We start from the raw sequence: 25,187 nt of genomic DNA, 5'->3' as shown, positions 1-25,187 counted from the left end.
CACCCGTTTGGCTGAATTTATTCCCAAGTTTTATTCTTTGGATGTATTATAAATGCAATTGTTTTCTTAATTTGCTTTTCAAATTTTTCATTGCTGATGTACAGAAATACCACTAATTTTTGTATGTTGATCTTGTACCCTGCAATATTGCTGACTTTATTAGTTCTAATAGGGTTTTTTTGTGTGTGGAAATTCAGGGTTTTCTATACGTAAGATTATGTCACCTACAAACAGAAACAATTTTACTTATTCCTTTCTAGTTTGGATTCCATTGACTTCTTTTTCCTGTCTATTTATTCTGACTGAAACTTCCAGTACAATGTTGAATAGCAGCAGTAAAAGTGGGCACCCTTGTCTTGTTCCTGATCTTAGGGGCTCATTTCCTTACTTCTATCAGGTCCCATGCCACAGGCTGTCATCTCAGTGGGCGTCCTCTGACTAGCCTTCCCAAAACAGCAGTGCCCACCCCACCCACATCCCACCCTGTCATCTTCTAGGCCCTTGTCCTGCTTTGTATTCCTCCATAATGCTTAATACCATTCCATATCTTTATAAGTTTATTATCTGTCTCCTTTCACTACATCAGAAGCTCTTGAGGATTTTACTCACTGCTGTCCCCTAGCCCCCAGGAAGGTGCCTGGCACATAAGAAGCACTCAGTAAATGTTGTTGAGTAAATAAATACACATATGCAATTTCACATAAATGGAATTAAATTGTTCGTGCTACTTTGTAAGTCTGCCTTTTTCAAACAACATTTGTCCTAGGCATTCTCCTTCTTAGTAAGTAGCAATCGCCGTCATCCTTTATACTAACTGCTGGAAGTTCATTGTATGGATGCACCATAATTTCTTCGCCAATTCCTGTGGCTGGGCATGACAGTGACCATCCTCATATGTACCTCTTTACTTCCCTCATTCCGTTATGAATCTGACACTTTAAAAATACGATAATGAGGCAAGGATGCATTTTTTTCTCCCTTTTCATTATTTTATTTATTTGTTTAGAAATGTTTATATATTTTTCTCTCATTTCCCCAAGGTCTCAGAACCTTTGGTTAGGGTATCCCAGACCCTGGCATTCTATTAAATTTTTCTGTGATTTTTTTTTCCTACTTACAGATTGTTTGGTCATGACCAATGCTTTTGATAGAGGGTAGTCGGCTTGGACCAAGTTATAAAATCATTCTTGTCAAGTGTGAGGGGTGCTGTGTTGGAGATCTCTGATTCCTGTTCTTTGGGGAAGTTGGTTCCCAGAGGGAGAAACCTGAAGGGACTCTCAGCATGGAGGGACCCACAGGGCTCTGGTCCACGCAGGGCCATCACCAGAGGCTGCTCCATTGCAGCCACTCCCGTAACAGGTCCTCTGTGTATTTTCAGGAAAGGTCTGGGTTCCTAAGCAGAAGCCAATGGATCCTGTGCTGGAAAGTGTGACGCTGGAACCGGAGCTGGAGGAAGCCTTGGCAAATGCTTCGGATGCAGAACTCTGTGACATTGCAGGTAAGAGGCATTCCAGGAGCTTTCCACATCCTCCAGAAGGACTTGAGCCACATCTGCAGGGAGCCTTGTAGGGCTCATTTCAGCATGAACACCTTCTCTATTTCTAAGAACTAGAGGAGACCGAGAGTGTTAAAGAAAAAATCCATTCTCAAAAACCGAAACAAGGAAAACAGAGATAAAACCACACAAACCCACCACACCAGGGAGCCATCTGTTGTTGCCATGAGACCCCATGCCAGAGGGATGTGGATGTATCTCAGGGAGAGCCCACAGACGCCCTTTCCCAGCCATTTGCATTGAATCCTGCCCAAGCCACTTGGGAAGAGAGGATAGAGGGAAAACAGACAGAATGCCTCTGGTGTCGTTGGCTTGGGAGGCTCACTAAGGGCTTGATTTTTACAACTTTGCACTTTGCCTGCAGTCGGCTCAGCGAGCCGGGCTTTGAGGGGTCACCCTTGTATATCACATATTTGCCCCATGCCCTCATCTTCATATGTGTTTCCATACGATCTTCACAAACTACCCCCAAAACTCAGAAGGTGGCCTGATATTCAGAGCCCTTTGCCCCCTTCCCCACCTCCCCCGACTTCTCTGCTGCTCCTGTCTACCCACTGCCGGTGGTGTTCCATCCCCAGGAAGGTCAGGCTCTGGCCACATCCGGCACCCTGTACGCTCCCTCCCCACCTACTGTGCTCCCTGACACAGGGAGTGGGTGGGTTTTTATTCTGCAAGCTTGGAGGCTGCTAATCATAGCCCAGGTGATGGCAGGAGGGTGGGCGGGGTAAAGAAAGGCTCGAGGCAGGTGGGCAGGGGAGAGGGTAGAAGGGGATGCCTGTGACTGATTGGCTGTGAGAGCGAGGTAGAAGAGTCGAGCAGGGTAACTTCAGACACTAAGTGGTGTCGGTGCCATTAGCGACAGACGGCAAGGGAGGAGCAGGAAGAGCGGAGATACAGAGTTCAGTTTACAACCTGTGGCACTTGAGGCACCTGTGGGCCACCCAAGTGGGGTCAGTTGTATCGGAAGGTCTGGAGTGCTACAGGGGGTTCCCATTCAGGACAGAGATTTGGGCATCATTAGTGTTGTCAAGCTCCAGGAAGAATACATGGCCCTCGTAGAAGCCTTTGGCAGTGGGGGGGTGGGGGTGGGGGGCCAGGTCATAGAAATGGGGCAAAGCTAGAATGTGGATCAGTTAGCCACAACTTAGCTGAGAACCAAAGGCCAAATCAAGATGGGCAGAATCGGATGCAGGAGCCACAGAGACAGAGTGAGGGTTCGGGGCTGACCAGGAGACTCAGAGGCATGTGAGACCAGAGGCCACGGCGGAGGTGGGAGGGCACCAGCACCAGGGACTCGGCCGGCCACAGCTGCCTTCTGCGACTTGTGAGTGGTGTTGTGCATGACCTTGGTGACATGCGTGCAGGGGTGGGGGAGCCACTGGGGAATGTGCAGGGGCAGTGAGAAGACTCTACACACAAGGGGCACTCTGGGTGGTGACAGGTGAAGCCAGGTCTGAGGGACCTGAGGAGTGAATGCGGACAGCCAGTGTGTAGACCCCAAGTCCAGACAGCCCTTTCCTCAGGAGACAGGGAATTTAAAGGACAAAGGGCAATGGCTTGAAGGGTGTTGGGACTGAGAGAGAATGGTTTTCCTTTTCACTATGAAGTACAGAAGCAGTGAGTGCTTCACCCAGATGGGAAGATAGCACTTAACTCTGGAATCTAGTTTGCTAGGGTAGGGATTTATTCTATCAGAAGCCACACGAGTCACAGTAGATCCTTCATTGAGCCCATATATTATGTATCACACTTCAACCAAACCATCTCCCCGAAGGGGGTCCCTTGAGTTCGGGTTAATCTGTGAGGCAGGGAGGTGGCTGATGCCTTGGTGCGGCATCTCCACTTCGACTGGGGCTGTTTTTACCCTGGACTTTCTCCTCTGATCACCCTCCATGACGTCACTCCCCTCATTAGGCGGCCCAAAGGGATTATCAAATGACTGCTGTCACAACTGCCGGCTCCTGCGGTTCCTGTGCCAAATCAGAGCTGCAACCGTGTGCTACGTTTCTGTGTTGCTTTCTTGAAACTATTTCTCTTTATTTTTGTTGGCATGGCTATTTGTTGTTATCTGTAATGATACAATACCCTGCCAATGTCTGGGAAGGAGAGGGGAGCTGTAAGTCTACACCAGTGTTAACTGGCTAACCTTGGATGCCTGTCATTTGATGTTGGACATTTGAAAGGTGGCAGCATCTCTGGGGAAGGAGGGACTGAATATTTCTGACCACCTACCATGTCCCAGGTTCTATGTGAGTTGCTCTTAAGACCTTGTTGCATTTATTGACCAAAACAATCCTATGAAGGAAATTTTATTACTGTCCCCATTTTACAGATGGAGAAAGTAGGCAAGGTGTGGTTAAATGCCTTGCCCAAAGGATTTAAACCCAGGCAACTTCATTCTAGGGACTATGTGCAGCATCATCACCCAGTGTAACCTGAGTGAAGCCCTTCAGGGTAGGGGAGGACACAGAGCACAGAGGGTAGGCAACAGAGGGTGATGGGCAAGGCTGGAGAAGTTGGCTAGGGACCGAGGGGGTCACATTAGGAAAGGCTATGGATGCCACTCCAAGGAGATGGACTAGGACTAGGGGCATGAGGGAAAGCTAGATGGGAGCAGGAGTTTGAATGGAGAGGACGGTTGTTCTGCAGGATGGGTGAATGGAAGAGGCAGGGCCTGGATGAGGCTGAGGCCTGGGCGGAGCTGTGGGATTGCATCTGAGATGCAGCTTCACCAAGAGCCCAGCTGTTCCTAGTGCTGGCTCAGAGGCTGAGCAGCTGAGATGGTTCCAGGCTTTCTGGCCTGAGGCAACAGAAAACAGGCTGGGTGGCTGATGAGGAGTGCTCTGCCAAGAGCTGACTTCAGAAACTCCGCATGAGATGAAGGCTGGACTTCGAACATGGTGTTGGAGGTGCTGAGCGGAGCAGGCCCACCAGAGAGTGGTGGGTAGTTGGAGCCTTTTTCATGGGGCATCCAGGTCACCTGTAGTCGGTATGGCCTGTCTCTCAGGTGGAACATTTCCATCAGCTCAGCTCTGGCTTGCTGACTCACACACGCAGTCAGCGCCATCCATTGTCTCTGGACTAGGCCCTGGCAAAAGAATGGTAAGAAAACAGCCCAATTTCCACCCTCACAGTGTCTACGTTAAACAAACACCAGGTAAGCATGAAATGACAAATGAGAATGAGCGTCTGAACAGAATCAGTACAGTGTGTGAGGCAGGCACTTGGGGTAGGGCTGGGGGAGACCAGGGAAGAGCTATGGAGAAGAGCTTAGGAGCAGAAGAGTAGCAGTGAGAAAGTGCGGAGAAGGTCCAGGGCTGGAGAGTGGCAGGAGCAGCGGTTCTGGGCTGGGGAGGGCAGGCCCCTCTGAACCATGTGCTCTGCAAGAGTGGCGTGGCAAGCTTGCTATCTGGTGATGGTAGGAGCCTGGAGGGCACACTCAGGTGTGCCCTCCTAACTCACGTTTGACACAGGTGAGGTGCATCACTCATGCATTCACCTAACTGCTCATTAAGCCAGTACACATTATTGAACTCCTACTGTATACTACGATGAACCAGAGCCAGTCCTTACCTTTGGGAGGCCCAGGAGGTGATGAGGAGGACAGAGGAGAAACATGTATTTTTTTTTAACCTTAAAATCTTTTATCACTTAAACATGTAGATTTCAACATTAAAAGTGTCCCTCCTGGGTGGCAAACAGAGTGCACAGTTTCCTGGCAGGGCTAAGTTCTTGGCACATAGCCTTGGGTTGTAGGTCAGAGGCTGCTGGGAGTCAGCAAGCACTTAAAATTCCCAGTTCCTCCTCTGCGCACTCAGGGAGGTGATGCTGGCTGGCCTTTAGGGACCCTTCAGATGGGAGAGGACCCAGGAAGGAAGTGGGGTAGGGAGACTCATCCTTTAGATAGGACAGCCTCAGGCCACTGACCCCCAAGGGCAGTTGGCAATGTGGGGGTCTTGCGGCTATCAGAGGCAGGCTTAGCCAGACCACGCCCTGGCTTCTGGCTACTTCCGTGTGCTTAGGCACCTGTCCTGCTACCCTACCAGTGGCAGGTTGTATCTTATCCAGGAGCAGTTCAACTGCATCCAAGTCCTGGACTGGAGCCAGTTTCTCCCACCTGTCCCTGGGATGCAGGAGAACATCTTCCAGCCATCTGCCCAGAGCCAGCCCAAGCAGCTGGCAGCTGGAGGAGCCGGGGACGTGTGCTGTTATCTCCCTGCGTCCTGAGTGGAATTACCAAATGAGTGAACTCTGCCAAGGCAGGGAGAGGAAACAGAACTCAATGTTCTTTTTCAGAGTTCAAAAATAGTCCTTTTTGAGTTTTGAGGAAGATCTAGACTTAAAAAAAAAAAATCAAGTTCCCCAGTGCTAAATTCAGCCTTGCCAGTATCTACAAAGAATGAAGCAACAGGCAATGTTGATGTGCCGTTTTCTCCCGTCACTCATTCCTGGCGATGTGGAGTGTGGCACAAAACCAAGTGAGAGGGAAAGTCGCGATTTTGTGCCTAGGGCTGACAGAAGGTAATACTAGCCCCAGGCATTCTGCCCATCAATGGAAATCTAGCTGGGCCCTTCCCTTCCTTCTTTCCTTCCTTCCTCTTTCCCTCCTTTCTTCTTTTCATCTTTCCTTTTTGGAATTCTAATATCCTCTGAGCTGCAAAATTGTTTTATTTCTTCTTAGCCCTGCTGTTAACATAAATAACCTAGAATGAATATATGTTATCTGGCCTTAAGACGCCAAAGTCAAGGGGAAGTTTAAGAACCTTAGAACTGCTAGTGACCTAGTGAATGAGAATACAAACTTAAAAGCCACGAGAGTCCTTGCTGTATGGTTTTGGCAAAACATTTCCCTCTTGAGTTTGCTGGAAAAGTTGGGGATGGGGGGTCTACGTCAGCTACCCTGGATGCTGTTTGTTTGTTTGTGTGTGTGTGTTTGTTTTTAGACAGTCTCACTTTGTTGCCTAGGCTAGAGTGCAGTGGCGCGATCTCGGCTCACTGCAACCTCCGCCTCCCAGGTTCAAGCAATTCTCCTGCCTCAGCCTCCGAAGTAGCTGGGATTACAGGTGTGCGCCACCACGCCCTGCTAATTTTTGTATTTTTAGTAGAGACAGGGTTTTACCATGTTGGTCAGGCTGGTCTCCAACTCCTGGCCTCAAAAGATCCACCCACCTTGGCCTCCCAAAGTGCTGGGATTACAGGCATGAGCCACCGTGCCCAGCCCCTGGATACTTACTGTAAAAGCCAAACAGGATAAAAACATAAGAAATTGTTGTGTCGCTAAGTCCTATGGGTAGGTAAGAGATCAGTTCAAACACTCCACTTTACAAGTGAGAAAACTGAGCCTCCCCACCCCCAAAAAGGGTTACCCAGAAAATTCATACCAAGGCTCAGACTGAAACACAGGTCTCCTTCCTCTTGGTCTCCTGGCAGTCTCTTATAACTTCGACACCTCCATCCCTCTTTCTAGACCATCACTGGAAGCTGGCATCTATGTGCCAAAGGCACTTTCTATTTTCCACCTCTCTCCACTTTAAGCCATACCAGCCAGCCATATGAGGCTACATCTTTTATATGATCTCCCAAAACCTGTACGAACTGTGTTTCCAAGCCTGAAACCCCAGCACATCCCAGAACCCCCTTGAGCTGCTCTGTGGGAGCTGGAGAGCCTGCCCCAGAATGGGCCTCCTTCGTGGTGATCTGATTCACCTGCTGCTGACTCGGGCCTTAGCTCCTGTTGCCCACGTAGATGCAGCTTAAATTAAAACCTCGAGAGCTTGAAAAAATGCAGATGCCTCTCTCCCCACCAGTTCTCTTAGTGATGAACAAGCAAGTCTAATTTTAGCAGAGAAGAATCTTAGAATGTGAGAAACAGAAGGGACTTTGAGATCATCTCATCTTGTGGTTTTTGACTCTCACTCAGCAACAAAATCACCTGAGGAGATTTGACCAAAAAAAAAAAAAAAAAAAAAAAAATTGGCCAGGCATGGTGGCTCATGCCTGTATTCCCAGCACTTTGGAAGTCCAAGGCAGGTGGATTACTTGAGGTCAGGAGTTCAAGACCAACCTGGGCAACATGGTGAAACCCCATCTCTACTAAAAATACAAAAATTAGCTGGACATGGTGGCACGTGTCTGTAATCCCAGCTACTTGGGAGGATGAGGCAGGAGAATTGCTTGAGCCCAGGAGGTGGAGGTTGCAGTGAGCCGAGATCGCGCCACTGCACTCCAGCCTGTGCCAGAGAGCGAGACTCTGTCCCCCCACAAAAAAAAAATAAAAAAATTCTGGAGGTTCCGATTGGTTGGTCCAGAATGGAGAGAGGCACTGATACGGTCTTAAAGCTCCCTGTGTGATCCATGTGTGCAGCCTTGACAGAGAGCCACTGGTCTTGTCTCAACCTCTCATTGGAAAGAGGAGGTTAAAGCCTAGAGAGGGGAGGGGAATTGCCCAAGGTCACACTGACATCAGGGGCATGGTCAGGGCTGGAACTTGTGTCTCCTGACTCTTCATTAAGGGCTCCCATGTTGTCTCTCTAACAGGAAACCCATATATAATCAAATGACTTGGGTATTTTTTAAAAATCATCACCAAATATTTGCCAAATACCATATTCAGGGAGAGGTGGAAGACGGAATATCCTTGTCTGACCTCCAGAAGCCTACAGTCTAGTAGCAGAAGCACAGGTGTATGTTATGTCTAATACCAGATAGATTCTGATGCATACACCAGGTGCTGTGGGAGGACTAGAGAGGGAGAGGGGGAATCTAGGAAGACTCCCTGGAGGAGGAAGAGTTACTCCCAGTCTTGAAGGATAGGGAGGTAGAGTTGTTAGATAAAATACAGGATGTTCAATTGAATTCAAATTTCAGAGAACAATGAATATGTCCCAATATTGAATGGGGCATACTTAGCTAAAAAAAATTTGTTGTTGGCCAGGTGAGGTGGCTCACGCCTGCAATTCCAGCACTTTGGGAGGCCAAGGTGGGTGGATCAAGAAGTCAGGAGTTCAAGACCAACCTGGCCAAGATGGTGAAACCCCGTCTCTACTAAAAATACAAAGATTAGCTGGGCGCGGTGGCACACTCCTGTAATCCCAGCTACTCAGGAGGCTGAGGCAGAGAATTCCTTAAACCCAGGAGGCAGAGTTTTTAGTGAGCCAAGATCGTGCCACTGCACTCCAGCCTGGGTGACAGAGTGAGACTCCATCTCAAAAAAAAAAAAAAAAAATTGTTGTTTATCTAAAATCCCAAGTCAAGTGGGTGCAGAGAATCACCAGCAGAAGGGAGAGCACTAGCAAAAGCAGGAGCAGCTATGAGCAGGGACTGTTTGTGTAGCTGGAGCAGAGAAGCTGTTGAGAGGGGGAGTGCAACAACACTGTTGAGGTGGGACCGGCCCAGGGAGGGCCTGTGAAGCCAGGCTCTGGGTTTGGACTTGGCTCTGCAAGTCACCGTTCTCCCATCTGGACAGCTGCAACAGCCTCACGGCTCTGCAGCCACGTCCATCTCTGCCCTCTGTAGTGAGTTCTCAACACAATAGTCAGAACTCAGCTCAGACCATCCCACTTCCTGCTCAAGCCTTCGATGGCTTCTCAGGCTGTTCCTAGGAAAAGACAGCCGAACTCTTTACTCAGCCTAGAAGGCCCTGTAGAACCTGACCTTGCCTCGGTGAATCAAATCTACTCCAGAGGGTTATTGGGCAGATCAAGGAGGGGAGAGTCAGGCAATGGTTCTCAACCTTGGCTGCTCATTGGAACCATCCGGGGAGCTTTAAAAATGCAGGTGCCTGAGCTCCATCCCCAGATATTTCAGGTTAATTGGTCTGGGGTGGGACTGGGCATCAGGAATTTCAACAGATCCCCAAGTGATTTCAATGTGCAACCAAATTGGGAATGATGGGTACAAAGTGTCTTCCCTGGCACCAAGCATGTGCTTAGAGCGGTGGCGTTGCCATGCTTGTGATTATTACCGCCGCATTTCGAGCTTCCATCCTGTTTCCCCCAGCAGTGATTGTCACAGCTGTGTCATCACTGGTGTCCTGGCCTTAGCCTCTTCTTACTGTCCATCTCCCAATGTGCAGCACAGAACAGCTGGAAGAGTCTTTCTGGAGATGCCAACCTGACCTTCTTCCCTCACTGGCCTGCCACTCTCTGAACCTCAAGGCTTTCCAACCTGCATTCCTCTGCCCGGAATGGTCTGTGGCCCTTCTCTTAACTTGACCTCCTTCCCATCCCAAGTTCCTCTTTTATGCTGTCTTAGGACTGAACTTTTCCTCTGCCACACTCACCATACCCTGCGCTGGTTTTTCATTGTGCGGAAACTCGCTTGGCTCCTCTCTCCCCCGGCATACTTTCAGCTCCACGAGCGGAGACCCAGTCTTTCTTATTCTCCACTGTCCCCACCAGAGCCTGGCACACAATGCTGGGGTGGGCCTCGTTACATGTTGAAAAAATGAATGGATGAAAGAATGGCTGAGCATGGGAGCAATGAGGTCAGGTTGGCATTTCCAGAAAGACCTTTCCAACGGCTCTGTGCTGCATGCTGGGAGGTAGAGGATAGGAAAAGGCCAAGACCAGGACACCGGTGATGACACAGCTGTGACAATACAGCCAGGGAATGATCAGGCCTCCACTAGGACGGAGATGATGGGATGGGAGGGAGACGGATCTCAAAGACACTGGGACGGTCAAATGGGCTTGTGAGGAGAAGGTGCCACATTCCCTGAGGTTTTACCCTGAGGGACAGGCAAGATGACAAGATGGAAAGAGAGCCTTCTACAGAAAGAGGCTGTCGCTGGAAAGAGCCATTCTGGTTTGGCCACGTTGAGCTGGATGTGCCAGCAGGACATCAGGGAATCAGAGGCCAGGGGCAGAGCAGCCTGGGCTGGGGCTGGGGATTTCAGAGTCACATCAATAGAGGGGAGAGTAAAAGTAAAATAAAATGTTGACGTTTTCATGCAAGTGTTTCTTGCCACCTCTGTGAGCCAGAGTTCCCGGGGTTTGGGTGTGGGTCCCTAGGAGGCTCTTCTGTCTGCAGAGGCACATCACGAGCCCTTCCCTTGTCCCTGCAGCGATCCTGGGCATGCACACGCTCATGAGCAACCAGCAGTACTACCAGGCCCTGAGCAGCAGCTCCATCATGAACAAGGAGGGGCTCAACAGTGAGTATGCGCCCGCCCCCAGGAGGGACCTCATGCTTCTTGCTTCCTTCACTCACTGATGTTCTCTGGCTCGTTGCAGAAGTTTTAACATGTTATATAGCCAAATCTGTTCATCCTTTCCTTGGAGTCTCCCGGGATTTGTGTCTTGTTTACAAAGGCCTTCTCTATCCCAATATTATAGAAATGTTCTCCTATATTTTCCTCTAAAAGTTTTAGAGATTTACTTTTTATATTCAACTTTTTCTTTTTTTAGACAGGGTCTTGCTCTGTCAGCCAGGCTGGAGTGCAGTGGCACAATCTTGGCTCACTGCAGCCTGGATCTCCTGGGCTTAAGCGATCTTCCCACTTCTGCCTCCTGAGTAGCTGAGGCTACCAGCGTATGCCAGCATGCCTGGCTAATTTTGTTTATTTTATATGGAGATGAGGTCACACCGTTGCCCAGGCTGGTCTCGAACTCCTGGACTCAAGCGATCCTCCTGCCTCAGCCTCCCAAAGTGCTGGGATTACAGGCATGAGCCACCACACCTGGCCTTATATTGAACTTCTTAATCTACCTGGAGTTCATGTTTGTGTGTGCTGTGGGATGAGATCAAACTTTCAGTTTTTTGAATTGATATCCAGTAGACCCAACACCATTCCTTGCAAGAGTTATCCTTTCACCATTGGTTTGGGCCCCAGCCCTTATCGTCCACATGGGTCTGTTTCTAAGTGCCTCCTCTGTTTCATGAGCCCTTTTGTCCTTTCCTGTGCCAATATGCCAATATTGCATTGCCTTAATTACTCCACTGCATTGTTCCAAAGCTGGCATTTTGGCCCCAAACAGAAATGAGGCTGCCAAAATATAATTATTCCTCCCTCTGGAAGATTGATGCATTTCTTTCCCATCCGGGCTTCCTCTTAGCCTCCCAGGAGCCCACTGAGGTCATGAGCCCTGGTAAAATGACTAGCCCTGCTTTACAGATGAAGACCCAAGGTTCAGAGAGTGTCAGTAATTCACCCAGTTCTTGCAGGACGTCAAAAGCAGAGTCCAAGTAGAACCCCAGCCTCCCGGCTCCCTTGCGGGGCTTCTTCTGAGTGGTGCCCCCTACCCCCACCCAGTCCTTGCGATGTGCAGCCTTCATATGCCCTAAGTCTGCACACGCTCCTTTCCAGAGTATCTCTGTGTTGGCAGAAAGTGAGCCCCTTGTTTCTGTGAGCCACCTCCCTTTTATCGGTCACTCTAGGCGTGATTAAACCCACACAATACAAGCCTGTGCCCGACGAAGAACCAAATTCAACAGACGTAGAGGAAACGCTGGAAAGGATAAAGAACAACGACCCAAAACTTGAAGAAGTTAACCTCAATAATATCCGGGTAAGGTCCATTTATTTCACTTTACCTGCATGTGGGTGGGGGAGGGAGGACCATGTCACCCAAACGCAAGTGGTCCAGGGTTGGCTGTGCAGAGTAAACAGGGTCCTGTTTGGACTCCGGGTGCTTCTGCATCAGGAACAGGGACAAAACCTTTGCAAATGGGAGGCTTTAAGAGAGGTGGGCAGTGTAAACAAGTGCATCTGGCAGTCCTGGTTTCTTTCTGAGGATGATACCAGGCCCAGATGTTTAGCATGGGCCAACCCAGCTTCAATCTGGAAACCTGCCACGTTATTCAAAACACTGAGAGATTCTCCGAGATAAAATCATGAGTCAGACACACGCTGCTGCACGGGATCTCAAGGCTGGAAAAGTCCAGTGCCCACTAGGCTCGGGGGTAACACAGGCCCTGGGCAGGTCCTTCCCCTATACCATTGCTGCTGCTGTATCACATTCATATTCAGCCTTGTTTTACAGCCACAGAAGGGAGCTGTTGGCCAAAATGTGTAAAGCAATATCCCAAGCTGTCTGCCCTTTTCTCTGTGGACATTTCCTTATGTGATCCCAGGGTAGGGGAGGGACAGGTAGGCAGGCAGTCCCACCCTGAACAGGCCACCGCAGGAAGAATTCAGAGACAAATGCAGCTGCCCACCCACCTGCTCTGCCCGGAGAACAGCGGATTAGTTCTGGGAGGGGGTGAGGGTAAGGCTAGAAGCCAGCCTCCCTTGCGCCTGTTCCATTTCTTTCTTTCTCCACTTTCTTTTAAGCAGCTGCCAGCCCCACAGCACCATCAGATTGGAAACCTACGCCCTAGTGTTCACCCCCACCTGGCCTCCCCATGCTCTGCTCCCACGGGAGCTAAAGTGACGCTCTGAAATGAGATTGGTAAAAACACAGCCATGTTTGCTTTCCTGTGCCCAGTAGGAGACATTGGCCCAATTGAGAATGCTGCATGCTGGCAGCAAATGCTGCCTCAGGGCCGCATGAGGGATGGAATCTCCCTGTGAGGCCCCAGCCTCTTCTAGGCCTCAGTTTCCCCTCTGCACTGTGAGCCTGTTTAACCAGATCAGTGGTTTTCACCTGAGAAGATTAAAAAATACATACCAACGCCCAGGCCTGACCCTAGAGATTCTGATTCTGTTGTTCTGGGCCGGCCCAAGCATCACCATTTTGTAAAAGTTCCCCAGGAGTCTCTGTTGCGCAGCCGGAGCAGAGACCCCCTGGGGTAGACGTCTCTTAAAGAGCATCATATGCAACCCCCTTACCTGTTTTCCAGAAACAGGGCTAGAGAGGGGAAGAGGCTTTCACAGAGACGCACAGCAAGTCAGAAACATGGCCGATCGCTGCGACCAAAGCCAGGTTCCAGCCCCTCCCCACACCCGCAGTCCTAGCTCTTTGCACAATACTACATACCTTAATTTTTGCCTCTTCTCTGGCCCCCAAGTGCACAAAGAAAGAGGTTACAGGTCTTATCTGAAAATTTCAGGGAGGATTTTCTAAATCTGTTTACTAGAAAGTTCTCCCCAAATCTCAGTCATCTGGGACAAAGCCTGAACCTTTTGCCCACTCAGCTTTTTGGCCAGAGACTTGCCAGGAATCAGCGAGGATCCAGGCTTATCCATCTGCCTCAGCCTGTCCCAGGTGAGGCTTCTGATCACTCTCTCTGTTGTCTTTCTTTGTGCAGAATATCCCCATCCCCACCCTCAAGGCATATGCAGAAGCCCTGAAAGAAAACTCATATGTGAAGAAGTTCAGCATCGTGGGGACGCGGAGTAATGACCCCGTGGCGTATGTATGTACCTTTATGTTCTGTTGCATTGTGGATAGGGGGCCTTGAAACAGAAGGGTTGAAATATGTGGTCTCAGGACTGGTTGTATCCCACTAACAAAGAGCTCTATGTGGTACAGTGGAAGGCACTGGACCAGGAGCCATGAGGGGGTGTAGAGGGAACGGCTATCACCTGGCACCACCTACACGTCATCCTGGCCAATCCTCACAACCACCTCTGGTCTCAGATGTGCAGGTCTCCCCACTTTGCACTTAAAGAATCTAGGGTTGAGAGAGGTCAGGTGACTTGTTTTGTCCAGTCACACAGCAAGTGAGGGGTGGACCTGCAATTCCAGTGCAGTCACATGACCCCTACATCTGTCTCTGTCTTCACTCAGCATATCATATTAGAACAAGGGCCTGCCCTTCCCTGTTCCTCAGTTTCTCCATCTCTAAAAATCAATGGTTTTGGCTGGGTGTGGTGGCTCACACCTGTAATTCCAGCACTTTGGGAGGTCGAGATGGGTGGATCACTTGAGGTCAGAAGTTTGAGACCAGCTTGGCCAATATGGTGAAACCCTGTCTCTACTAAAAGTATAAAAATTAGCTGGGTGTGGTGGTGCACGCCTGTAATCCCAGCTACTCAGGAAGCTGAGGCAGGGGAAGTGCTTGAGCCCAGGAGGCGGAGGTTATAGTGAGCCGAGATTGCACCACTGTACTCCAGCTTGGGCAACAGAGCGAGGCTCCATCGCAAAAATAAATAAATAAATAAATGAATGAATAAATAAATAAATAAATAAATAAATAAAAATTAAAAAAAATAAAAATGATGGTTTCATCAGCAGGTGCCAATGATCAATTTTATTTTACCAAGTCTCAAAATATATTTCTGATCAAACTAAATTGTACTTACTCTGAAGTAGCCATCAACTCTTCTTTTTAAACATCCAGCACGTATGTATTAAGAGTCTCTCTGTGCCCAACACTGAATTAGGTTCTTGGAATGCAATTGTGACTGAACAGTCTCAGCGTCCGCTTTTATAAAGATTCTGGTCCATTTGGCCAAGCAGACAACTAAAGGATAACAGTACAGTGTGATTACTGCAAAGCTAGATTCCTGCAAGAAGGGCAGAAACTAGTTTATCAGGGCTAGTAATTAACCACTCTGTAGCAATCAATTTTTTTCTGATTCTTAAAATAGGTAGGACAGCGTTCTTTCATATTTTTGAAATAATAGAAATAGCTCACAGTCTCTCATTGCTGTCAGTGGGGAACCTCTGGACTGATGACCTCTGACCTCAGACCTCAGATCTCCATGGTTCCTTGCCCATAGGAACACAGCTGGCAAAGCCACATGCCCTGTATGCTACTATGTCATGGGTCAGAAACCAAGCACGTCCACACTGGCCCTCAGCTCAGGTCCACAAATGCTTTTTGGGCATGGACTCTGCCAGACCAACAGCTGATATCAGCCCGTGCATACCAGTATGCCCATGTCGAACACTCAGATGCTTCTGGGCCAGTTGGTAAATCAGGCTGCCAGAGCTCTGTCAGTGCCCCCACTGCCTGCCTTAGCTTTTCTCCTGGGCCCCAGTTTCTCCACTGGGACCCAGCATACAAGGAGTTAACACCTGGCAAGACAGGGCCTCCAGGACCTGCTCAGCCACCGGCATGTCCAGTTGGATCAGCCTGGCGGATTGCCTACTGGTTGTTATTTTGGTGTTTTTTTTGTTTGTTTTTTAATTACATTTGATTAAGCCAGGCCAGGCCTTTCCTGGGAGCAGGAGGGTTCTGGTGGAGGATACAGAGAGGACTCTGGCTGGGTCCTTTCCCTCAGGAGGGCCAGCCAAGTCAGAGACACCATCACAGAGAAAGCTGACATGCCATCCCAGGGGCACACTGAAGTGAAGGGCACTGAGGAGGGGGTGATGATTTCAAAACAGAGGGCTTCTGGGAGCTAGCCTCTCGGCAGGTCTCAGCAAGGCCGGGGCAATGGGGTAGGCATTCCTGGCTCGGAGCGTCCTTTCAGGCAGCAGGGCCCACTGCTCCGTATGTCCTATCAGCTGCTGGTGTCTTTTTTCCTCCATGACACATCGTTTCCACCAACTGCTAATTACCTCATTTCCTTCAGAGGCTCTGATTGTCATCTACACCCCCTGGCTGAGTTCTTCTGAAACGTGCTAGGGGCCACCTAAGCTCCTCTTCTCCAGTTTGCCCTGGTCACTTGCCCAGTGGGTGGTTTCCCAGGCTTCCCTCTTCTGCTCTGTAGTGCTCAGATGAAGAAAACCACGTCTCCAAGGAATTTCCACAGGGCAGTAAAGAGACAAGTGGGGAGTATGTACGGGAGGTCGAGACTCCACTGGGCACTCAATGAACAATGCCTGAGGGCCTACTATGTGCTGGGTACTGTGGGCAACATGGGATAGATAGGATGCCTTTTCAGCCCACCAGGAGTATATAGTCTAATGGCAGAGACAACGCCGGTATGAAAACAACTCGGAACGGAGGAATCCAAGGTCCATAATGAGGGAAGTACGGCTCCATTCTATGAGGATTCGAGAGGGTAGGCTACATCTAGCTGGGGAACGTCAGCAAGAGCTCTTGGAGCAAGGGGCATTGAGAATGGCCTGGAAAGATGGGCAGAGCTTGGACAGGGAAGCAGAAAGGGAAGGGAATTCCAGGTGGGAGGGATAGAAAGGGCAGAGACAAACTGGAAAAGCACTGAGCAGGCATGGGGAGCTGCGAGTAACCCCACTGAAGAGGAGCAGTGACAGTTGACTCTGGACAGGGGAGTAGACCCAGGTCATAGAAGCTTTGGATGTGGGTTAAGCAGCGTAGAATTCTCCTGTGGGGGATCAGGAGCCATGGGGGGTTGCAGGAGAGGAGAGACACCGTCAGAGTTGTGCTTGGTGAAGGACATGGTGGGGATCATCCTCCTGTTCCCCTAGGTGTCTTAGGACCTACCCAGAGGGGCCCCCAGCCTTGCTCAGGATGACTCATGGGTATCCTTGCTTTCTCTTGTGCTTCAAGGCCCTTGCTGAGATGCTCAAGGAGAACAAGGTGTTGAAGACACTGAACGTGGAATCCAACTTCATTTCTGGAGCTGGGATCCTGCGCCTGGTGGAAGCCCTCCCATACAACACTTCTCTGGTGGAACTGAAAATTGACAACCAGGTGAGATGGGCAAGGGTCTCCTCAGGTCTGTTACTACATGCAGCTTGCTGGCCTGCAGTTTTCCCATGCTGCTGAATGGAGCTGAGACTGCTGATGATAGAAGCTCAGAGCCCAGCTTTGAGGCACCTCCAAGGTCCCCACAGTTCAAACCCTCTATCATGCTCACCTTCCTTCTTCATCGCTCCCACTGTGTGCTCTTCCAGTTCTGCTTGAGTCCCTCTCATGATGGGGGACACACTCCTTACCAACATCACCACTTCCATTCTTAGGCAATGAGCACATTCTTCCTTATATCTGGTAGAAGTCAGCTCCCTGTAAGTCCTGTTTGTTGGGCTTAGTTCTGTTTTCTGCTTCACCCAGGACATCTGTTGCACAGATCTCATGAACCACTAAGCTCTCCTTCTCCAGGTTAAAATCCCCAGTTTTCTTCATTCACCCCCGTTCAATGGGGCTTTTGAGTTTCCTCACCATTCAGATTACTCTCTAAGCAAATTCCAGTTTGTCTTTATTCTTATGGAGTTACCGTTTCTCTGTAACTTCTGTGGGTCAGTCATTTATCTGAAGAGCCATTCTTTCAGCTCTGACTTTCTAAGAGGATGCTAATAACAATATCTTATATGTTACATGTGTTGAGGGTCTCCTGTGGGACAGGCTCTGAGCTACACATCTGACATCCGTCATATTTGATCTTCACAACAACGCTACAGAATGTGGGTATCATCAGTCTCAGTTTTCAGAAAACAGTCCAGACAGGCCAATGATAAGCCCCTTTGTCAGAGTCATAGGGTCAGCATTTAGGAAGCAGGATGTGGCCGGGCACGGTGGCTCAAGCCTGTCATCCCAGCACTTTGGGAGGCCGAGACGGGCGGATCACGAGGTCAGGAGATCGAGACCATCCTGGCTGACACGGTGAAACCCCGTCTCTACTAAAAAATACAAAAAGAAAACTAGCCGGGTGAGGTGGCGGGCGCTTGTAGTCCCAGCTACTCAGGAGGCTGAGGCAGGAGAATGGCGTGAACGTGGGAGGCGGAGCTTGCAGTGAGCTGAGATCCGGCCACTGCACTCCAGCCCGGGCGACAGAGCGAGACTCCGTCTCAAAAAAAAAAAAAAAAAGAAAAAGGAAGCAGGATGTGAATCCAGGTCTCCTTGACTCTAAAACTCGCACTTCTTCCAGTGTAGCATGTTGCTTTTGATGTTAAAATGCTTTCTTTTTTATGAATGGGGACTCAGTTGTTTTTTCCTACTACATGAAAATTTTTGCTGAATGGTTGTATAAATGTATGAGAAAAAGATTGGAATGAAATATTACAAAATTCTAAACAGTGGTTATACCTGAGTCAGACTATCACAAGTTTTTAACTTTTTTATTGTAAAATATGGCAAACATACAGAAAACTGCATAAAACTTAAATACACAACTTAAGGAATCATAACAGGCATGTAACCCCTGTCCAGGTCAGGAAACGAAACATTACCAACCTCCAGAAGACTTTGACTGTCCCTTTCCCAACCATAACCCTTCCAAAACCATTCACAACTTGCTCCCCACTCACTTTCATGCCTCCATTCCTTTTCCTCCTTGTGGAATGTCCTCCCCTGCCTCTACCCTCTTCTCTGCCTTCTGGGTTTAGTTGAGGCTTCTCTTTATCTTAGTGGTGTTCTAGAGACAGCTTGCACCAGCTTGCAAGAGCTGATTGTGGATATCTCTTCCCGCGACCAACGATGGCACATCAGTGCCTTGAATTGCTCATGGTAGGTGGGAGTATTTACACTATGGAAATTGGCAAATAGGCACATCATGCATCAGGGCTTTTTTTTTTCTTTGAGATCCAGGTTATTACTGTCTTCTCCCACTAGTCTGCCATGGCTCCTCCAAACCTCTGCCCAAAGAGAGTTAGATACCTCTTCCTCTGGGCTCCCCTAGCACCTTGGCTTCCCTTGAGCTTCCCAGAAGCTGGTGCTATGTCTGAGGCATCTCCTTATCTCAGTGCCCAGCTCAGGACCTCGCCCTTCAAGGGTGCCTGGTAAGGAAGTTTGCCCTGGATGGTCGTGCATATTGTTCACAGCACAATGAGGCAGCAGAGAGCAAAATTCAACCTGGAATCCACTCTCTGAGCTGTGTGCCTCAGTATGGGGCTTTGTTCACCCAGAGAGGGCACTTTTTTCTAGTTTATATAAAGCAGTCACATGAGCTGGCAGCAGCCGTGTCACGTGCATTTGTTGCATCGGACTCCTTGCATCTCTCGTGTGCCGGTGGTCTTGCTGCTGCCTCGCTCATTCTCAGGCCATCCCCACCCCTACCCCTTCTGCGCCCTCCCTTAGCCATTGCTGACTCTGCACCATTGGAGGCAAGAGGGGCAGAGCAGATGGAACAAAGGCATGCAGCAGGCTTGGCAGCAGCTCTGGGCCAGGCCCTGGGATTGGCTACTCATGTGAATCCCAGCCTGGCCTGGCAGGAGGTCAGGGTCTACCCATAGTCAGCTGAAACTTAACTCCCAGGGCAGAATGTCAGCCAAAGAAGACTGGGAGCACTGGCTTCAGGTCACTGTGGTGGCAGCTGCCAGGGAGTTGCCCCTTCCCTCCACACGCTACCCCCCCAGAGTCCAAGATGGAGCCCATGCTAACCATTGCTCTTACCTTAGCGGAACACCCTAGTTCCAAAAACATTCACTTCCCTGAGCCTCAGTTTCCTTGCTTGTAAAATGGGGATTATAAGAATCTCTGCTTCTAAGGAGATAACAGATGTAAACTGAAGTTGTTAACTTCTAGAATTACTGGGAAGGTGATCTAGGGGATTCACACGCTATTCTAAGAGTTAATTTCCTGAGCAGGTTATCATGAGCCAAAACCATACTGGGTACTTTGTGTCTATTATCTAATTTAATGTTCACAAAGACTCTGTAAGTGGCATTACAACCCATCCCCATATCACAGATGAGGAAACTGAGTGCCAGGCAGGCTATGCAACCTGCCCAAGGCCACACAAGAAGCGAGAGGGGCAAGATTCAAACCCAGGTCTGTGTGACCCCAGAGTCCATGTATAATGCTACGGCTGTCTGGGTTCTTGAAGCAGCTGTAGTTTCATGTGACATCGGCCTGGCTTTTCTCATCTGTCCTCTGGCCTGGGGCCTGAGCACTGGTCAGCACCACCCCCATCCAATGAGCCTCTTTTCTGGTTCATCTCGACATGCTGATGAACGCTGGCTGCTTGCCAGGACGGTGCTGGGCTGTGTGTGGGACTGAGGCTCCAGGTCCGCCCTCCAGAAACTTCCTCACCAGATGAGAGGAAAGATGTTTGCAGAAATGACCATCATACCAGGTGCTCCAGCAGCCAGACAGTGGGCTGTGAGGTCCATCAGAGGGAGCAGTCTCAGTCAGGAATAGGGATCAGGGAGGGTTGCTTGGAGGAGGCAGATTTTGAGATTAACCCGTTGATGCTGGGTAGACCCTGACTTCCCACCCACAGGGTGAAAAGTATCTCAGGTGACATGGAGGCCATGGCATCCCAGGTGCAGAGAGGAGTGGGAAAAGCCATGGAGCCCATCCACACAGACTCACCGTACCCCCAGAGGAAAGCCGGAAAGGGGATTAGGAGTCAGAGAGCTTTGAATGGGTAGGTTTAGGGAAAGTGGGCTGTGGCTGTGCTCTGGGAAGATGGTTCCAGCTGGGTGGGAGGGGACTGGCGGCAAGGAGAGGGTATCAGGGCCCAGGAGATCAGCCAGGGGTTATGGCCCCCAGGACCAGGGGGCTGTGGGGAGGTGCTCCTGCCTAACTGGAGTTGGGTCCAGCAGGGGAGGGGCTGAAGGCAGGTCTCAGGGAGGGGGCTCTGCTGACTCAGGCTCAGGAGGAGGCCACCAGTGCCTCCCCTTCAGGTGTCCCAGCCCCACTGGGGGGAGGCAGGGCAGTGTGACACAGAGGAGGTGGTGAGTGGCATTTGATTTATTCCTTTATTCCTCATTCCTGGTTAGTCACTGAGGTCCTTGGAGACGGGAGCTTTTTCCTCAGTCCTGTGCTTATAACCTGTGGCAGCAAGTCTCTGTCCTTCTTTCTCCTTATACGGCCAGGGAAAGGGACTTGGGGAGTTCTGCCCAGGGTGACACGGTGCTGGCTCAGGACGCAGTTTGGGAACCAGGACTTTGAAGCTGTTTGTTGACTCAAAGAGTCTATCTCCAGCAATGTTCTGTTGCCGCCTGCAATTGCGCCAAGACTACGGTGAATTGGAAAAGGGCAGAGCAGGCACCAGAGCCAGAAGGCACTGAGACGACGTCTAGCCTAGTCCTCCTTTCACAGGCAGGGAGACTGAGGATGAGAGAAAGGATGGGACTAGCCCAAGGCCACGGGCCAGGTTAGTGGCAGAGCTGGGTTGGAGCTGCAGTATCCTGGCTGCACTGATGGATGGATGGGAGAGACCCTGTGGGCCCCGAGGGAGCCTGCAGGCCCGGCCCAGGCCAAACAGGCCATCTCCACACATGGCTTCTCTGCTGCTCTCGCCAAACTCTCCAAAATCCCCACAGAGCTGCTCTTCCCCAGGACCCCCAGGGCACAGGGGGCCCTGCTCCCCAGGCCAGACAAGGCCTGGGGTGAGCCCCACAAATGAGAATATGTATAATGTCTGGGGTAGTGGCCGCTTCCCCACTTTTTATTCCAATATTTGACATGAGGATGTGCTTAATATTTTGAAGAGAAGTTAAAGTAGATGGATTGTGCTGTCTTGTTTTCCCAGATTGGATGATTTGTATCTGGCTTTTTTTACTCAACATTGTGAGTGTATCAGTTATCTGTAGCTGTGTAACAAACTATCCCCAAATACAGCAACTTAAACAGCCTCAGAGCCCTGGCATAAAACAACAATAAACATGTATTAACTCACCATTTCTGAGGGCCAGGAATCCAGGAGCAGTGTGGCCGGCTGACTTCGCCCAGAGCGCGTGATCCGAGCTGGAAGAACTGCTTCCACCATGGCTCCCTCATGGCATGGGCAGGAGACCTCAGCACCTTGCTGTGTGCACCGGCCTAGGGCTGTTGGAATGTCCTCACAATATGGCAGCTAACTTCTCCCAGAGTGAGTGAGCCAAGGCAGAGAAAGAAGAAAGCCTCAAATGCCTTTTATGACCCAGCCTCAGAAGTTACACAAAGTCATTTCCACTATATGCTATTTATTAAAACTGAGTCACAAAGCACAACCCACATTCAAGGGGAGGGAAATCAGGCACCACCTTTTGGACGGAGGAGGATCAAAGAATTTTGCAGATATTAAGTCATCATAGTAAGAATTTTGCGTCACAGGAGTTGTCCAGAAAGACCTCTGTAACTAGCAAAGCTACCCCAGGATGGAGCAGGTACCTCAAAGGGGGAGGAGTTCCAATCCTGGGGGTGTGTAAACAGCTGGGAGACGGAGGGAATTTTAATGTCAGTTAGGGTTTGGGACTCTGGAGTTGGACAACATAATTCCGAGAGCTCCTTTCTGTTGTGTTTTGAAGTATTCCCAGTTGTCCACATCATCTGGGAACGGCCAGAATTGGCCCCATCAAATGTCCAAAGTGAGATTCTTTGGACATTTGACATCCAAAGTGAGCACATGTTCCTGGTGCTTCTGGCTAGAAAGGGGGTCTCAGAGCCACCGGCTCCAGGATACAGCGTGTAACACCTAAGGTGTTGGTTGGTCATTTTGTTCAAAAGCAAATCTGATCTCTTTCTCATCAGATGGGTAATGCTCTGACACGGTAAAGGTGTGAGGACACACAGCTGTCACACATTGCTGAAGGGCATGCCGACTTTTACATCCTTTAGGCAGAGCAGTCTCAATTTTAATTCGAAAGTGCCTATCTTTCAACCCAGCAGTTCTGATCTCCGTGGGGAGCCTGAGGAATACCCCCCCCCACCCCTGCCACTGCCGCGTTGTTCGTAACAGGAAAAAACGGAAGTAACCTAAATATCCACCTACACCAGGGCATCCCGTGAAGCCAATGGAAGGAATAAGGTCATTCTCTGTGTACTGACTCGGAAAGAGCTTTGCAAAATATTAAATGAAAAAGGCAGGCTGGGCATGACAGCTCATACCTGTAATCCCAGCACTTTGGGAGGCCAAGGAGGGAGATCACTAGAGACCAGGAATTCAAGACCAGTCTGGTCAACATAGCAAGACCCCATCTCTGTTAAAAAAAAAAAAAAAAAAAGGAAATTCTCCAGGCATGGTAACACGTGCCTGTAGTCCTAGCTACTTGGGAGGCTGAGCAGGAGGATCACTTGAGCCCAGGAGTCGGAGGCTGTAGTGAGCTATGATTGCACTGCTTTGCACTGCTGCACTCTAGCCTGGGCAACAGAGTGAGACCCTGTCTCCAAAAAAAAAAATAAATAAATAAATAAAAATAAAAATAAAATGAAAAAGGCAAGTTGCAGAACAATAAGTATAGTATGAATTCATTTAAAGAAGAAACAAGTACCACAAAACAAAACAAACCCCTGTACATTTCTGTCTTATACTTCATGCATAGAAACACAACTCATTGGCCATGGTGGTTACTTCTACGGAAGGGGGTGGGACTGGGAATAAATGGGGTGAGGGAGACTCTTTTGTTTTACTCAATCTGTGTTAGTATCACTTGAATTTTTAATAATGAGGTTATATTTATTCACAAGTGGTTTATTTACTTCTCAAGCAAATCTGAAGGGGAACAAGAGTTCTTCCCCGACCACCCTGTCCCTGGCTCTGCTGCCCAGAGACTGTTGCCAGTCTGGGCATGACCAAGCCCATGATCTCTCCCCCTTTACATACTTCCAGGCACAAGTGGCTCACTACCCTACCAGGCAGCTCCTCAGTGTGTGGGCACTTCAGATGGTCAGAGGCAATCCTCCATGCTGAGCCAAACACCATCTGCCCATAGTTCCTCTCGTCAGTCCTACTTCTGCCTCTGATCATTCTCAGAGGCACTTAAGTGAGGTGGAAACCAGCACAGACTCTGGAGCTGACTGCCTATGTTCCAATCCTGGTTCTGCAACTGACCCATTCTGGGATTTGGGAAAATTTTCTTCATACCTCTGTGCTTCATTTTTCTTGCCTATAAAATGAGAATAATGAGGATGGGCATGGGGGTTCATGCCTGTAATTCCAGCACTTCAGGAGGCCAAGGCGGGTGGATCACTTGAGGTCAGGAGTTCAAGACCAGCCTGGCCAACATGGTGAAACCCCGTTTCTACTAAAAATATAAAAATTAGCCGGGCGTGGTGGCACTACTCAGGAGGCTGAGGCAGGAGCATTGCTTGAACCCAGAAGGTGGAGGTTGTAGCGAGCCGAGATCGCGCCACTGCATTCCAGCCTGGGCGAGAGAGCAAGACTCTGTCTCAAAAAATAAATAAAATAAAATAAATGAAAATAATGATAGTAGTACATATTCCTTGGATTGATAGGAGAAAATGAATTAGCTTTCGTAAAATGTTTATGACATTGTTTGGCATGCAGTAATCACTAAATAAGTTACTTGAAAAATAAGGAAGAGAACTGGTTTTTAGTCCTGGCTCCCTAGCCACTGCTTCTCTCATCTATAAAATGAATGAGTCCTTTTAGTCTCAGGGTCCCCGGAGTCAGAGAAGGATGAAGCTTCTTTGACATCTTAAGGCTTATTGTAAGATGTATCACATGTTCTACTTTACTCCTTAGTGTAAAAAGAATGGGTTTGGTCTGAGATGAACACTCTTGGAAGATCATGATTATCTAATGGAATCCTGTACCTTGTCACACACACCCAGACATATCTGTGTGTATCCCAGGATATTGGACACTAATGTGAGAACTGGGCCTATAGGAACCTCTGCAGTCCTTCCAGCCCCAGGTCAAGGTCAAACCTTGGCTCTGTCATGAATAAGTCGAGGGAGCATGGTCCAGCTTCCATCTACGCATGGGTTCAGTTTACTCATCTCTAAGCTGGCTCTTGCCTGCCCTGCTCACCTCCCAGGGATGTAGACAGGTTGAATGGGGCAATGCATGTCAAGGGGCTTTGTACTCTGCACGAAGCATCAACTTTGCAGAGGCAGCCCTCGAAGTCCCCGGTAGCCCCTTCACTCAGGGGAGACCAGTACTTTCTGAGACTAGCCCATCCTGAGTTTTAGCAGGGCATTTCCAGCAAGTGACCTCAACACGAGGCAAGGGTTCCTGCTAACTGGGTAGGGTGGATAGAGGAGCTGCCAG

General features: G+C 49.4%; 1 protein-coding gene across 2 annotated transcripts in view; it reads left to right on the top strand.

Moving 5' to 3' along the window:
* TMOD1 (tropomodulin 1) overlaps positions 1-25,187 on the top strand; it is a 92,816-nt gene that overhangs the window by 50,428 nt on the left and 17,201 nt on the right. For both annotated transcript variants that reach the window (XM_025358634.1, XM_025358633.1), the window contains exons 4-8: positions 1,379-1,498; positions 10,620-10,709; positions 11,933-12,063; positions 13,745-13,852; positions 16,859-17,002. In XM_025358634.1, coding sequence (XP_025214419.1) covers positions 1,379-1,498; positions 10,620-10,709; positions 11,933-12,063; positions 13,745-13,852; positions 16,859-17,002 — 593 coding nt within the window. The remainder of the gene's footprint in view (positions 1-1,378; positions 1,499-10,619; positions 10,710-11,932; positions 12,064-13,744; positions 13,853-16,858; positions 17,003-25,187) is intronic.

This window comes from Theropithecus gelada, chromosome 15 (genome assembly GCF_003255815.1).
Source record: "Theropithecus gelada isolate Dixy chromosome 15, Tgel_1.0, whole genome shotgun sequence".
Classification (NCBI taxonomy): domain Eukaryota; kingdom Metazoa; phylum Chordata; class Mammalia; order Primates; family Cercopithecidae; genus Theropithecus; species Theropithecus gelada.
The sequence above is the reverse complement of the archived record's forward strand: the minus strand, read 5'-3'. Positions and strand labels throughout refer to the sequence as shown.